The 15,969-nt window shown below is 43.4% G+C and overlaps 1 protein-coding gene across 2 annotated transcripts in view; it reads left to right on the forward strand.

Annotated features, from left to right (window-relative positions):
* The window catches only part of LOC148757848 (uncharacterized), a 56,722-nt gene extending 42,220 nt beyond the window's left edge, over positions 1-14,502 (forward strand). For both annotated transcript variants that reach the window (XM_088799023.1, XM_088799024.1), the window contains exons 3-5: positions 4,011-4,106; positions 10,695-10,811; positions 11,771-14,502. In XM_088799023.1, coding sequence (XP_088655149.1) covers positions 4,011-4,106; positions 10,695-10,811; positions 11,771-11,950 — 393 coding nt within the window. In that variant the 3' untranslated portion in view covers positions 11,951-14,502. The remainder of the gene's footprint in view (positions 1-4,010; positions 4,107-10,694; positions 10,812-11,770) is intronic.
* The last annotated feature ends 1,467 nt before the right edge of the window (positions 14,503-15,969 follow it).

The following is a 15,969-nucleotide window of genomic DNA, read 5'->3' on the forward strand; positions in this document are numbered from 1 at the left end:
GAGAGCAGGTGGTGGAGGTGGGACAAGAGCTCAATTCTGCCATCAGATAGAGGTTGCCTTTGGACATCGATATAACCACTGTACGTTCTTCTTGAATCTTAGGGCCCTGATCATTCCCACCAAAGGTTAACAGGGAACTGAGGTATAAAAGTCCAGTTGGTTGGAGCTCACTTGCTGAGCGGTGGCTCCCTTTGGGCTTATAAGCTTACACACAGACACACACACACACACGCGCGCGCGCGCACACACACACACACACAAATAATAATAATAATAATAATAATAATAAAAATAACACAAACACACACAATGGCACAATGTAATATTAGGTCAACAGTGAAGAATGTGTTATCAATTATGAAAGGTCATTTCTAACTCTTAAGGTTCTGTCTGATTCATTTGTTTGTTTTTAATATTAGCCAAAGATAATCATTCATCTACAGACCTCTTGAAACCCAACCAATGTGTCAAAGGTCTCTTTGAGTTGCCAGTAGATACTGTGATCAGAAGGAATAGCATAGTCACTCAGGACTGAACACGTGGAAGCCCACACATCTGCCCCTCCTGCCTCCTTGCAAATGCCAAGGAGAGACACCACATGTGACTGATGAGCAGTGGCAAGTGTAAATCTCCCAGGAATACCCTGCACAAACCAGTGTCCCATTAACTGGAGGAAACAGTGTCAGGTGGGGCAGAGCTTCTACTTTCTTATCAGAGACCAGGGAAGGACGTCCAGGGGAGAGCTTTCCATCTCCTGGAGTTCTCCCTCTGGGTTCTCCCAGCCTTGTGATATAACTAAATGGATAAGTTGTATTTGTTGGGTCCTGAAAAATGTGAGGTGATTCCAAGTAAACAGCCTCCAGCCCAGGACAAAAGAAAGGTTGTCCCCTTAAGGGTAGTACCACTAGCCTTGACTTCTAAAATTACAGGTGGTGCCCAGGGCAAGGGTGGCAGAAGAGAAGGAACAAGAGTCTGGGGTTCCTGGGGGCTGGAGGCTACTGCTCTCAGAAGGGATGGAGCCACAAGTGGATGGCACACCCTGGCAGAGTCAACTGAGTGTAGAAAGTGAGATTCTATTCAAAAAACTTAAAAGGAATTCTCAAGTCCAGTTTCAAATTCTGCTGAGACATAAAGACTGGGTAGACCTTGGGGACATAGAGACCCAGAGGGACAGCAGGAGTGGACCAAACTGTAGCCTACAGAGACTCCTAGTAGAACATATAGTGTCTACGCTAAGAGCACAACATGGGAGTAAGATAGTACGGTTTAAATCTCAGCTCCTCCACTTACTAGATGTGTAACAGTTATCGGGAAGATGTCTAAACCTTAGTTATCGCAATTCAAAAAAAAATTGGGATAATATTAACCACCTAATAGTGTTGATGAAATGACATCAGATACATGAAATACGTATCATAGTGTCTGGCACATTAGAATAAGTGCTTGCATTAGTTATCTATTGCTGCATAACAAATTACCCCCAGACTTAGGGTCTTAAGACAACAAACATTTATTATCTCGCAGCTTCTGTGGGTCAGGAATCTGGGCACAGCTTAGCTGGATGCTTTTGCCTCAAGGTCTCTCAAGAGATTGCAGTCAAGCAGCTGGCAAAGAGGTCTCACCTTCAGGCTTGGCTATAGGGGGCGGGACACATCCAGGCTCGTGCACTGGTAATTGGCAGGCCCCAGTCTCTCACTTTGTGGTCCTCTACATAGGGCTCCCTCATGACATGACAGGTGGCTGTCTTCAGGGCACAGAATCCAAGAGACAGTGCCCAAGGAGGAAGCCAGTTTTTGTTGTTGTGGTTGTTGTTGTTTTTAAGATTTTATTGAGGAAGGGGAACAGGACTTTATTGGGGAACAGTGTGTATTTCCAGGACTTTTTATTGGGGAAGAGTAGTGTGTTTTTCCCAGGACTCATCAGCTCCATCTAAGTCAAGTTGCTGTGCTTTCAATCTTCGTTGTGGAGGGCGCAGCTCAGCTTCAGGTCCAGTTGCCATTGTTAGTTGCAGGGGGCGCAGCCCACTATCCCTTGCGGGAGTCGAACCGGCAACCTTATGGTTGAGGGCACACGCTCCAACCAACTGAGCCATCTGGGAGCTCAGCAGCAGCTCATTGACTTCATTCTAGTTGCAGAGGGCACAGCTCGCTGGCCCATGTGGAAATCGAGCCGGCAGCCCTGTTGCCCAGAGCTCGCGCTCTAACCAACTGAGCCACCCATCCGTCCCCAGTTTTTTTATAATCTAGACTCAGAAGGGCACCCCATTACTTCTGATATATTCTATTCATCAGAGATGAGTCAATAAACCCAGCACACACGCCAGGAGACAGGTTACAGAGAGTGTGACTAGCAGGAGGCAGAGATCACTGGGGGCCATCTTAGAGAATGACTCCCATGGTGTTTAATTAATGTTATCTCTTTTATTATTCCTTTCATACATCTTATTCCCCAAATGATTCTCCATTAATGCCACTATAAGTTTTCACTTTTGTGTTTTGCTGCTGCTGTTCCTTCTGCCATAAATGCCTGCTTTCAAATACTTACATTTTTCAAACCTACCCATCGTTTAAAGCCAGACTCAAATGCCACCTCCAGGCAGGCTTGGCTAATTTCCCCTCATAGGAAGTAGGTAGGAAGTAGGTAGGAAGTAGTCATTTCCTTCTGTGAAGTCCAAGGGAGAAAAGTTCGAGGAGGAAAAGTGACAAACAAAGGACAGCTATTTTGTGCTCAAGAAGATAAATGCAATGACACTTAGATGAATTAGGAACAAGGTAACGCAAATACATTTCATGTACTTTTTTCTCAAAAACAAGCTATTGGTTTTTGGCATCCTGGATCAATGAGGGCACCAGCTCTGTTAGGCTCTTACAGAAACTGCTCTCTATTTCCGTTGGTTATGGACTGGCTGAGCACCTATCCGTTTGTTAGCCCCTGGGACTAGGCTTCTAGAACAAAGGTAATATGGGTCAGAACAATGAAGGCTCCTCTGTAAGGTAGGTTCCAATAGCTCCAACAGCACGTGCAGAGCCTTCTGCCTGGCTCGAGGTAAATCATTTGGCAAATAAACCTAACTGTGGTGGTTCGTTCTTCTAAGAATTCTATTATGGGTCTGAACATTCCATCTTCCAACAAGATTCTATGAAACCTGAAAAGAACCCTATTCCCCACAAAAATGCTGGCCTCTAATGAGTCCAGGTAGCCCCAAAGGATGAGCTGCCATGGAGTTTCCATGGGGGTTGTAGGCTGCTGAGGAAAAGGTAAAGCCAGTGCAGCGAATGTGGCTGGTGCGGAGTCATGGATCCTAATGGAACCGATTCAGCCACAGCCTTGAGCAGAGGGCCATCAGGTCAACTCTGGAGGAGAAGGGAGGGAAATTCTCAAGTGCTGTCCCACTGTAGTGTGTCGGACTGAGCACTTAATATTCACAGTCTTATCGAATCCTCAGGTAAGCCTGGTGAAGTAGGGGGTATTTACCCCATTCACAGGTAATGAAACTGAGGTTCAGTGAGGTGGACTGGACTGCCCAGTTTACACCACCAGTAGAACACGGGATTTCTTGACTCAAAGCCTGTTTTCGTTCCATGATTCCTTCTTACAAATGACTGGAAGAACAAAGGGAAAGGCAGGGCTATAAGACAAGCTAACTAAAGTAACTCCAAAAATAGCTATTACAGACCAAGCTTGAAGTTTATTTACTTCTCCAAGTTCCCAAATCAAATTTTAGCAGAGCTTCCCTTACTGTTTCTGAGTGGCAAAATAAGAAAATCTTCTATAAGGACAACTTGGAGTAGAGGGTGGGAAAGGATGCTTAGTGCAATAAAAACAAGACCTCCATAGCCCCCTGCCCCCTATTACCACCCCACCTTTCTCAGAAGATATGTACAAAAAGTGATGACACAACCAGAAAGTTAACAGGATGGGCAATCTCAATCTAAATATTAGCTTCCATTTTTATGTGAACCATCTCCCTCTCTCTCTACTCGTTCCACCCTGGCTTTGTGTCTTTTAAGATCGGGTCCACTTTCCTGTCCCAAAGGAGATGCCTCCCAGAAGGAAGCAGAAGCCTCGAGCCAGGAAAAGATACAGGACTGATTCCAGACTGTGGGGTAAGAAGACACGCCCGAAACTCTTGATGCCAACCTTTTCCTGCTGGCCTCAACTTGGTGGTGCGGACTGGTTTTAACTACTTTTGAGTTTTTGGGGAAGTGTGGTTGTGAAGGGACCTGGAGGTCTAGAAGAGCCCACTCAAGACAATATGGTAGGATTTGTCCTTTGATCTTTCCAACAAATATTTAGCATAAACCCTCTGCCAAGCCCTAGGCTAATAGGTACAATAGGACTCAGCAGAGAGAGACACAAACCCTGCCCTCAAGGAATCCAGAATTCCATAGGGGAAATACAATCTACACACATCACTTAAAAATAAGACAGCATGTTACAAATACCATTAGAAAGATAAAATCAAATTACTATTCCTTAAAAAGGAAGAAAATTCTAGCATGTGCTATAATGTTAATTTACTTTCAGGACTTATTCTAAGTGAAATAAGCCAATTACAAAAAAAGATAGATCCTGTATAATTCCAGTTATATGAGGTACCTAAGTAATCAAATGCATCGAGACAGAAAGTAGAATGGTGTTTTCCAGTAAAATGGGGAGGGGGAAATGAGGAGGCATTGTGTAATGAGTATAGAGTTTCAGTTTTGCAAGATGAAAAAGTTCTGGTGATTGGTTGCATAACAATGTGAATACATTTGACACTACTGAACTGCATACTTAAAAATATTTAAGATGGTAAAATTTACGCTATGTGTATTTTACCATAATTTAATTTTTTTAAAATTTTAATGAAAAAATACTATTGACCTGCAGAAGGTAAAGCAATTATACATCTAACTAGACATACCCAAGAAGGTTTCATGTAGGAGGGGGACTTTGAGCTGAGCCTTCTAGAACAGATGGGCTAAAGGTGGACAGAAAAGAACATTTCAGGTGAACACAGCAGCAGGAGGAAAGGCACATCTTTTTTTAAAAATCCAGCAATTTTTCTCTTCCATTGCATCAACCCTTAACAGTCATTTTTCCAGTGATCAAAATGCTGGAGCCTGTATCTGTGACTCTCTACTGTGACATCTCAGCGAGGCATGACTCTCCTGCCTCCTGTCTCCCTTCATCTCTTCCCCTCTCTGTGCATGCCTCTTCCTGCCTCTTGTTCTCACTCTCCCTCTGGTGTCTTTTGAACCTTCTAAAATGAAATCCTTGACAAAGGTTTGCTTTCAGCCCAGAGGCAGGCTTCCTTGAGGTCTCTTTAATAACGGCAAACATCCAGTGGCTGACACACCTTTATTAACAGGCCCTGTTTTGTTGTTCTTTTTCCTCCTTGGATACCTGAAGCTTTAGAAGAAATTACCTCATCACTCCAAACAGGCAAGTCTCAATTGTAAGAACAGTTTTTCTGACAGACACTCCATTGCCAATTCTGCCTGACTGACAGTAGTTTTACAGAAGGGCACTCTGACAGGGGGGAAAAGGGAGACAGCGATTGACGCTGAACTCATGAACAGACGTCTAGACGAGGGTGGGCTCCACAGAGAATTTCTTCATCTGTGGCAGGATTAGTAAATCAGAATTTATTATTCTCCTTGTTAATCATAGAAATGTATGGCAGAATCTTCCTATTTCTGATAAGAATGGTAACCAAAGAAAGGGAAGGCGTCTCTGGCTCCAGAAGAACCCTCCTCCGCCCCCCACACGCACACCAGTCCTGCTGTCAGCCATCGTGACCCTGTCAGGTGGTCCCTGGCTCCTATGGAGGGTGTGGAGCTCACCCTCTCAGCTTCCCTAAGTGCAACCTCATCTAGTGGGGATGCACAAGACGTGCCTGTTAGATCGAATCTGGTTGACCCGAAGTGAAACCCTCACTTCACTCTGCCCAGTGGGATTCCCAGAGGCTGCCAGGTCTCCAATTAGAAAATCGCCTGGTTTTCAGTTTTATCTTTTTTGTCTTGTCCTTCATTTCCCATCATTAATGAGTAAGGACTCAGTACCCTTTTGGGGAACAAATGGTGCCAACTCCTAGACATAGTACAAGCAGCAGCATCACAGACCCTCCACCCCTCCACAACGTGTCTCCACCCTGGGGTTCACACTGCCCTTTTCTCGGTCCCTGCAGCTTAGTGTAGATGGCGTCAAGCAATCAAATGTTGGAGAGAAGGCCTGGCTCCTGCTCTGACATTTACTTTGTAGGAACTGACCACTTGGGAGTTGAGGGGGGAAATCCAATTTAGTGACCATGGTTCTTCCTTGGTGTCTATTCAATTCCATTAAAAATTGTAACCACAAAAATCATGGAATCTCAGCACTGGGAGGTACCTCAGGTGTTGCATGGCCAAGCCTGGCAGAATGCAAGAATCCTCCATAAGCGTCCCAGCTGGCTGATGGCGGCCCAAATGATCCGCTTTCCCTGATGGAAAATGCGTTCTGTTTAGGAGTGAAATTAACTATTAGAAAACTTCCTTAGACTGAATGAGGACTGAATTTTGTTCCTTTAATAGCTTCCACCCATAGATACTAATGCCGGGCATATGTAGCTATACTAACCAACTGACTGACTGACTAACTGAATAAATGAATAAATTATTAAACAGAGTAAATTGGCAAGGAGGAGGAAAAGGGAAGGAGAGTAATTGCAATGATGAGAGGTAGTGGGATAGTCGGAAGAGATAGGGAAGGAAAACATTTTTCTTCTAGAGGGGAAGGAGGATGGCAGGGAAGCCTGGTTGTCCTAGCAAATGTTTTCATTCCCTAACGTCTCTTAAACAAACCAACCAAAAAATGAAAAAAGCAAAACCAAAACAAAACAACAATCCATTTTATAAGTAAATCAGATTTTACAAATAAATACATTTGTGAAATGAATTAAATTATTTTTGATTAGTGTAAAAGTTGCTCAAGATAAGTCTTGCCTATTTTCCCCAAGTTGCTTTGTCATGACCTACTTTTCTCTCTCTCTCTCTCTCTCTCTCTCTCTCTCTCTCTCTCTCACTCACACACACACACACACACACACACACACACACACACACACACACACCAGAGCTTATAAATCATTGCTTTCTGGGCTCCTCAGAGGGCCCTCCCTGGCACCACCATCCCCCACCCCACTCCCACACACCCACCTACAGCTCCATATTCTGCAGACAGGCAGCAAACACACATTGCATTTTTCCTGCTGTGTGGGAGGGTTGGGGAGAATTCCCAGGGTGCAGGCTGCAAGTGCTCCCCTAAATCTCAAAATGAAGATGGATCATACTGCCTTACAGGGCCTCAATGGTGGTCCTGGACTTGGGCTCACAGTATCTGCCATTTTCCCTTCCCTCTCTCCTTCCCATCCCCTTGCATACCCTAGAAACGGTTCCCACCCACCAGGTACCACAGCATACTCTCTCCCCCATAAATAGGAAAGGGGGCCTTGCCAATGTGTCTGGTGTCTGAGTCTGCCCTGCAGGAGCCGATAATCCAAAAACAGTCCCTTCTGCAGGGCACTGGAATGCAGTGAACACGGCAGCAAAGGCTGCAGAGGCTGGTACTAAAAATGACACTTGTGTTCTGGATCCTTCCTGGTAACCTCCTGCACTGGCCCCCCCCTCCGCCCCCAATCTGGGATTAGGAAGCCAAAGCCATCAGTGCCAAGTGAGATGGAGAGTGGGAGACTGTATGCGGTTTTCTGGCAGCAAGGACAGCCAATCCAGATCACACCAGCCAGACCCTCCCTGTGTTCCGTAATTTGGCTACAAATACACCCTTGGCTTTCTGCCTTTCGTTTTGCACATAATTGTAGCTATACTTATCAAACATCTACTAGATATTCTTTGCACTGGGGCTTAGAATGCTCAGTACAGAAAGGACCCTAGATGTCAGTCAATGTTTATAAGCCTCCTATTAGGCGCCTGACCTTCTGCTAGAAGATTAACATCCATTCAACAAATACAGGATGTCTTTTCCAGTCCCATGAATCAGAGTTGGTCATTCCTCCCTGTGCTCCCTCAGCACTTTGTTAGACCAAATATCCTAGGACGTTTTTCATGCAACTCCGTTCTGCATTTAGTGGGTATCCTGTCTATCTCTCCACTCAGTCCAGGAATGCCATGAGGGCAAGTCAGATTCCTCCCAAATCCCTCCCTGCTCCTAGCACAAACCCAAAACACAGGAGCTTACCAAAGATACTCACAGCGGAATTCCCATCTTCTCTTTTCCCTTCCATCTTACCAAGAAATAGCTGTTTCTTCCCAGCAAGGGGAGTCTGGCCCTCCCTGGGAATGGCTCCGAAGTGTAGATGGGTTTTATTCAAGAATCTGGTGAGACACAGACAGAGAGTTACAATGTGCTCCAGGGGCCCTGTCAGAGCTGATACTAACTAGGGTTTCCAGGCGGGAATTCCTGCCCATTCTCAGGAATGTTTTTCGCTTTCCCATTCCCGAATCCCCAAAAAAGTTGGTCGGGAAATCGGGAAAATCGGCTTCTTGAACCCAGTAATACCCACAATGGGAAATAAACGTACTACTCACAGCGTATCTCTTAGACATTTTTCTTATTTATCGCTAGGGTTTCCAGACAGGAATGCCTGCCTGTTCTTGGGAATTGTTTTTGCTTTTCTGTTCCCAAGTCCCGAGAAAAGTTGGTTGGGAAATTGGGAAAATCGGCTCCTTGAACCCAGGTGGTTGGTAGTATCAGCCATCACTTTGCGGAAATGATTCATCGTAGAGAACAGAAAACAGTTTATATCTCGGGATTCGGGAATGGGAAAGCGAAAATAATTCCTGAGAATCCTAACACTAACACCATATAGGGGCCTAGATCCAAGTCTTATAGGGTTGTCCTCCCCTGTATGACCTTGGCCTTATGACAGGAAGCCACATGCTTCCTTTGCCCTAAGAGGCTTGGAGCAGCGTCTCCACCTCAAAGTTTTCTCCCATTAAGTGTTATCAGAATGGCAGCCAAACCTGTCTGATTTTGCTGGGTAATTTCCATTCCAAGTACAGGTAGCCCCCATATAACACGGCACTTTCTATAACATGGTTTTGCTCTAACACGGTTTGAGAATCGGGGAAAACCCTTGTACAACACTGCATCCTAGAACACGGTTTCACTCTAACATGGTTTGAGAATTAGAGAAATCCCCAAACAACACAGAGCGTAATAAGAGCTTTAAAAAGCAAAAAAATATCTCATTTGAAATTAGGGAAATCCCCAAATAACACGGAACATAATAAAAGCTTATAAGAGCAAAAGATATCTCATTTGAAATTTTTCATTTGAGCGTGGATGTATCAGATTTGACTGCAGAATTTTAAAATTTATTAGAATTTTAAATCCATTTTGTTTATGCAGTATTAAGTTCAGAGGATGAAGATATCTTGTTAAAAAGAAAACGCCCTCGATTAATGGTGCTTAGTAGTGATGACAAAGAAAACATTATTTAATATGTATTAAATGTTACACTTTTGGTGAAAATTACTTTAATAAAGATGTTTCTCTTAATTATAAAAATATAATAGTATGTTTAAAAAATTTTTAGAACCTAACTCCCTTTTTTGTACTAGTTCTCTGTTTCGTATAACACGGATTCGCATAACATGGCATTTTTAGGAAACGAACAACCGTGTTATACAGGGGTAGCTGTATTCTGTTTCATTGTTCCTATGTATTCATGTCAGTGTGTCAGACTATGCTATTTCCAGTTCCGAAAATAGAATTTGGAATTCTAGTCTCCAACAATCATTCTTTTGGCTGTTCAGAAATCCCCTATAATTGTTTGGGTTCCCCCCTAAGGTGGAGACCCTAAGAAAAGGATTCAAGTGCAAATGGTGTATCTGGGAGGTGCAGACAGTGCCAGTAATGGAATGGGAAGAGAGACAAGAAAAGGAAGGCAGCTGATAAAGGGTCTGGGATCCAGCCAGCTGCTAAAGTGGGTTGATGGAGCTTCATCCCATCTGGGAAACTGGGGATTCATGTAAAACACACCCCTCGGATGTAGTTCACCTGAAGGGTGCAAGGGTCAGGGCCTCCATCAACAAGGCTCCTCAGTCATTGGTTGCATGATGCGCCTCGGAGGCTCTGAACCTGCCATCAGATAGTGCAGGCTGCTCCAGGGGTGAGGGGAAGCCCCTAGACTGCAAAATACCACACTGGTAGCAGCCGGAAGCTGGAGCGGTATACATGGACTGGTAAGAGCCAAGAGAGGAGGTAGGGCACTGGCAGAGTGTTCTACAACTTCTCACCTCTAGGAGATGTGACTGTAATCCACATGTGACGGGTTATAGATTGTAATGACTGAGAGTGAAGTCCTCTAAGAACAGGCCTCAGTATATAAATTAGTGCCAAGGAGGCTGAAGAAAAAGATACTGAAAAAGGTGGTGGGTATGCACAAATGCCAGCTCCTCGCACCTCCCAGTTCTGCACTGGCCCAGTCTCCTTAGTCCTGCATTGACAGGACGCAAAGAACTATTTCTAAAAGGGAGGTGGGTGAGCTGAACCCCAATCAAGAGGCCCACATTCCATCTGTCAGAGTTTCACTGGGACTTCAGTGGGAGAAAGCAGGAAGGATGAGGAAGGCTGGCATGAGCTGGGAACTAACTCTCCCCGAATACCTACTGCAGTACAGCCCTTTCCATTCCTTATATTATCTATTCCAGGTTCATAACAACCCAACCCCTCAAAACCAGCACGTGACCTGTGAGGCGGCCAATGGGAGTAATGTCTGCTCAGAATGGCACACCCTTCTTCAGGGCAATGTTCATTTGGACCACAAGGTACGAGCTATCAATCATGGTCTTCCATCAGCCTGGCCACAGAAACTGCTCCAGTAACGTACGTGTGAACCAACATGACACAAAAGGTGGACATCCCTGGGGTTTTCCAAAGCAGAGCAAGGAAAGAGAGCTTTTCATCTTTGATCACTGAGCTGTGAGAATATAAGTTTGAAATTGCTGGGATCATGAGTCCTTCCCCTTAGGAAAGAAAAAATACTGAGAAACAGGGGGAAACAGAGCAAGTTCCAATGACGCTCCTATCCTTTGATTGCGTACATGAACCAATAAATTCCCCCTTTTCTCTTCAACTACTTCAGGTGGTTTCCACCATTTGCAACTGAAAGAATAACTACTATTCATGCTGGTTTTCTGCATAAGTGTACTAAGGCTCCAAAGTTTAGGTAACCTGCCTGAAACACACGCCTCCCAAGTGCCTGGGTAGGAGAACTCTGCATATTTATCTGGCTCTGGACCAGTGCTCTGTGTCTTCAGGTCAGTCTCAGTAACACTGTGCTGGGCTAGTGCCAACAGTGAGCTAGCGCTGGCTATTACTCATGACAGCCCATTATTAATACTTAGGAATTTTGTAAGCCAGTTGACATCACATTGGTAGCTTGAAATTGGCCATGTTGGGATTATTTACACCACAGAAATTTGCAAATGGTACAAAACCAGGGCACCCCCCATCCCCAAGAGCCAGTTGTTAAACATTCAACACATACATCTTGAAAGTTCATTTCCTTTCTGGGCTCAAAGGGGACATTCTCAGTACCACTCTTGGAGCCAGTGCATGTCTGGTGTCCACCAGGTGTCTGAGCCTGGAAAGAGAGGACCCCAGAAAATCACAGGTACTTGGTTGAGCCCTCCTCAACCTGCACTGGGGACCTCTGGAGCTCCGTGTCTCTGCATGGAGTCCCTATGGGCATGAACAAGTCCCTTCTGCTTTTGTTTTTACACAGCTCAGCTCAGCGTCAGACACAGAGCGAGTGCATGCTGTCCAACCCAGCAATGAAGCAATTCCTGCATCCAGGCCTGTCTCACTCAAGAAAGGGGAGGAGGGTCTTAGGGGAGCTCAATTTGCTTGTGGAGTTCCCACAAAGAAAGGAGAATGGGGTCTATTCCCATGGGATGGGCAGTGACCGAGGGTGCCATGGTCAGAAGTACACCTTCTTCTGACCCGTCCTCACTCAGTGCTGAGGCAGCCCAGGCCATATTTCTGACATCAAATTTAGTGTTAAGAGGACCTAATACCAATCCTGCTCAAGCTCTTCCAAGAAACTGAAGAAGAGACAGTACTCCCTAACTCATTTTATGAAGCCAACATTACCCTGACACCAAAACCTGGTAAGGACAACACAAAAAAAGAAAACTACAGACCAATATCTCTGATGAATACAGACACAAAAATCCTAAACAAAATTCTAGCAAATCAAAAACAACAATGCATTAAAAAGATTATTCATCACGACCAAGTGGGGTTCATCCCAGGGGCACAAGGATGGTTCAACTTATGCAAATCCATCAATGTGATACATCACATAAACAAAATAAAGCACAAAAATCATATGATGATACCAATTGATGCAGAAAAAGCTTTTGACAAAATAAAACATCCATTTATGATTAAAACACTTAATAAAATATGTATAGAAGGAAAATACCTTAACATAATAAAGGCCATATATGACAAACCCTCAGCTAATCTCATAATTAACGGTGAAAACTGAAGCCCTTTGCTCTACATTCAGGAACATGACAGGGCTGTCCTCTATCAATCCCGGCTTTTCAACGTAATGTTGGAAGTCCTCGCCAGAGCAATCAGGCAAGAGAAAGAAATAAAAGGCATCCAAATTGGGAATGAAGAAGTTAAATTGTCACTCTTTGCAGATGACATGATGCTATATATAGCAAACCCTAAAGACTCCACCAAAAAGCTATTAGAAACAATCAATGAATACAGTAAAGTTGCCAGCTACAAAATCAACGTACAAAAGTCCATTGCATTCCTATATACTAACAAAGAAATCTCAGAAAAAGAAATAAGGAAAACCACAATTCCTTTTGCAATTGCAGCAAAAAGAATAACATACCTAGGAATAAACTTAACCAAGGATGTGAAAGACCTATATGCTGAAAACTGTAAGACATTTTTAAAAGAAATTGAAGAAGACACAAAGAAATGGAAAGACATTCCGTGCTCATGGATTGGATGAATCAACATAGTTAAAATGACCACATTACCCAAAGCAACATACAGATTTAATGCAATCCCCATCAAAATCCCAATGGCATTTTTTAAAGAAATAGAACAAAAAATCCTCAGATTTGTTTGGAACCACAAAAGACCCCAAATAGCCAAAACAATCTTAAGAAAAAAGAACAATGCTGGAGGTATCACACTCCCTGACTTTAGCTTGTACTACAGGGCAACAATAATCAAAACAGCATGGTATTGGCAGAAAAACAGACACATAGACCAATGGAATAGAATTGAGAACACAGAAATAAAACCACATAAATATGGACAGATAATTTTTGACAAAGAAGCAAAAAACATACAATGAAGAAAAGACAGCCTCTTCAATAAATGGTGCTGGGAGAACTGGAAAGACACGTGGAAAAGAATGAAACTGGACTGCTATCTGTCACCATGTACCAAAATTAATTCAAAATGGATCAAAGACTTAAGCATAAGACCTGAAACAATAAACTGCATAGAAGAAAACATAGGTACTAAACTTATGGACCTTGGGTTCAAAGAGCGTTTCATGAATTTGACTCCAAAGGCAAGGGAAGTAAAAGCTAAAATAAATGAATGGGACTATATCAAACTTAAAAGCTTCTGCATAGCAAAATAAACCATCGACAAAATAAAGAGGCAACCAATTGAATGGGAAAAGATTTTTGCAAACAGTGCCTCCGATAAAGGGCTAATATCCAAAATATACAAGGAACTCGTGCAACTCAACAACAAAAAAACAAACAACTCAATTGAAAAATGGGCAGAGGACCTGAAGAGACATTTCTCCAAAGAGGACATACAAATGACAAATAGACATATGAAAAAAATGCTCAACATCACTAATCATCACAGAAATGCAAATAAAAACCACAATGAGCTATCACCTCTCCCCAGTTAGAATGGCTATCATCAACAAGACAAATAGTGACAAGTGTTGGAGAGGCTGTGGAGAAAAAGGAACCCTCATACACTGTTGGTGGGAATGCAGACAGGTGCAGCCACTATGGAAGGCAGTGTGGAGGTTCCTCAAAAAATTACGAATAGAATTACCATATTACCCAGCAATCCTTTTCCTGGGTCTCTACCCCAAAAATCTGAAAACATTTATCCATAAAGACATATGTGCTCCAATGTTCATTGCAGCTTTATTTACGGTGGCCAAGACATGGAAACAACCAAAATGTCCTTCGATAGATGAATGGATAAAGAAGTTGTGGTATATATACACAATGGAATACTATTCGGTGGTAAGAAAAGATGAAATAGGACCGTTTGTGACAACATGGATGGATCTTGAGATTATAATGCTAAGCAAAATAAGTCACACAGAAAAAGCAGAGAACCATATGATTTCACTGATATGTGGTATATGAACCAAAAACAAGAAAAGAACAAGACAAACAAATGAGAAACAAAAACTCATAGACACAGACAATAGTTTAGTGGTTACCAGAGAATAAAGGGGGAGGGGGGTGGGAGATGAGGGTAAAGGGGATCAAATATATGGTGATGGAAGGAGAACTGACTCTGGGTGGTGAATACACAATGTGATTTATAGATGATGTAATACAGAATTGTACACCTGAAATCTATGTAACTTTACTAACAATGGTCACCCCAATAAACTTTAATTTAAAAAAAATCTAGAGTTAAATTTGGCTGTGACCATTAAAAACAAAAGTCAATGACACATTTTAAAGGAACAGACATTACTATACGCAAAGCAGCATCCAAATGCAGACATCTAACCTTGTGTGCGTCTGTGTGTGTATGTGTGTCTGTATGTTTGTTTGTTTGTTTTTCTCAGACTTGGGAGGGTCTTCCAGAGAAGTAAAGGTAAGGGATTTCTATGAGCTTCAACCAGGAACCAGGACAAAAGCAAGTCAGAGGGCCAGGTGGGAAGGTCTCCAGGTGCAAAAGGAGACTGGGGGAGTGGGTTAACTCTTCCAGGCCACAAACAAGGTCTTTGCAGAAGGAGCAGTTTCCAAGGCCTACATTGCCCCAAATGCCCGCCTAACAATATGGACAAAGTCCAGTTCAAAAATGCATCTAAGAATTTTAAGGCAACAACTTAGATAATTTTATTCAGAACTGGAAATAAATGACCTTGGGCTAAAATTTCTCCAGCCCAGTAGAACGATTTAAGTGCACGAGTTATCGCTGATATTTAATCTGCTACCAGCACCCAAGACAGCAGAACAATTCCTCCTTTCAATTCCTTCCGTGGGCTCCTCCCCTCACAGAACCTTCTAGGGCTGAGCAATTTGGACTTAAAAATTGTAGCTACTCGTGCTTATAATCTCCCACAAAGTACTACTTTCCAAGAGTCGATGTCCCCATCTCCTGCCTTCTGTCCCAGCAGCTGTAGATCTCGTAGCTCACACGGACATAGCAGGGACTGCATAAGCCCCTCGTGTGGTTCAAATTAAAGTAAAATGACTAGGCACCACTTTTCCTTTAACTCAGCTCAGAGAACAGGAGCCAGATGCTTCCTTTAACTTCCAGTTGTACTCAGCCTGCAAGTACCTCTGGGGGCATAGGCTGGCCCAATCATCAGGCCTCAGGTATGTGAAACCCCTTGAAAGGGTGCCATGTGGTGGCTCTCAGTCACCAAGCCACAGCTCTCCTACTCTGGGAGGTCATTCTCGAAATGTGTCTTCACCTCATCTCTCCAAATACCTGATGTTTGTTCCTAGTTTATCCTCACGACACATGCTACAGTGATAAACCATCTGCTCTCAGGGATGTGTCCAGTATCTGTGGCATTTCTCCACGTTTTCTTTGGTTCTAAGTTTTCAGAGGGGTTCTTTGGCTTGTTCACATATGTGAATGCAAAGTGTATACCTTCCAAACCAACTTATCACCCTCTGCAACATGTCCTACCTCATTTCTTAAGGGACGTTATTAAAAACTTTG

This window comes from Rhinolophus sinicus, chromosome 6 (genome assembly GCF_057876585.1).
Source record: "Rhinolophus sinicus isolate RSI-liver-muscle chromosome 6, RSI-T2T, whole genome shotgun sequence".
Classification (NCBI taxonomy): Eukaryota; Metazoa; Chordata; class Mammalia; order Chiroptera; family Rhinolophidae; genus Rhinolophus; species Rhinolophus sinicus.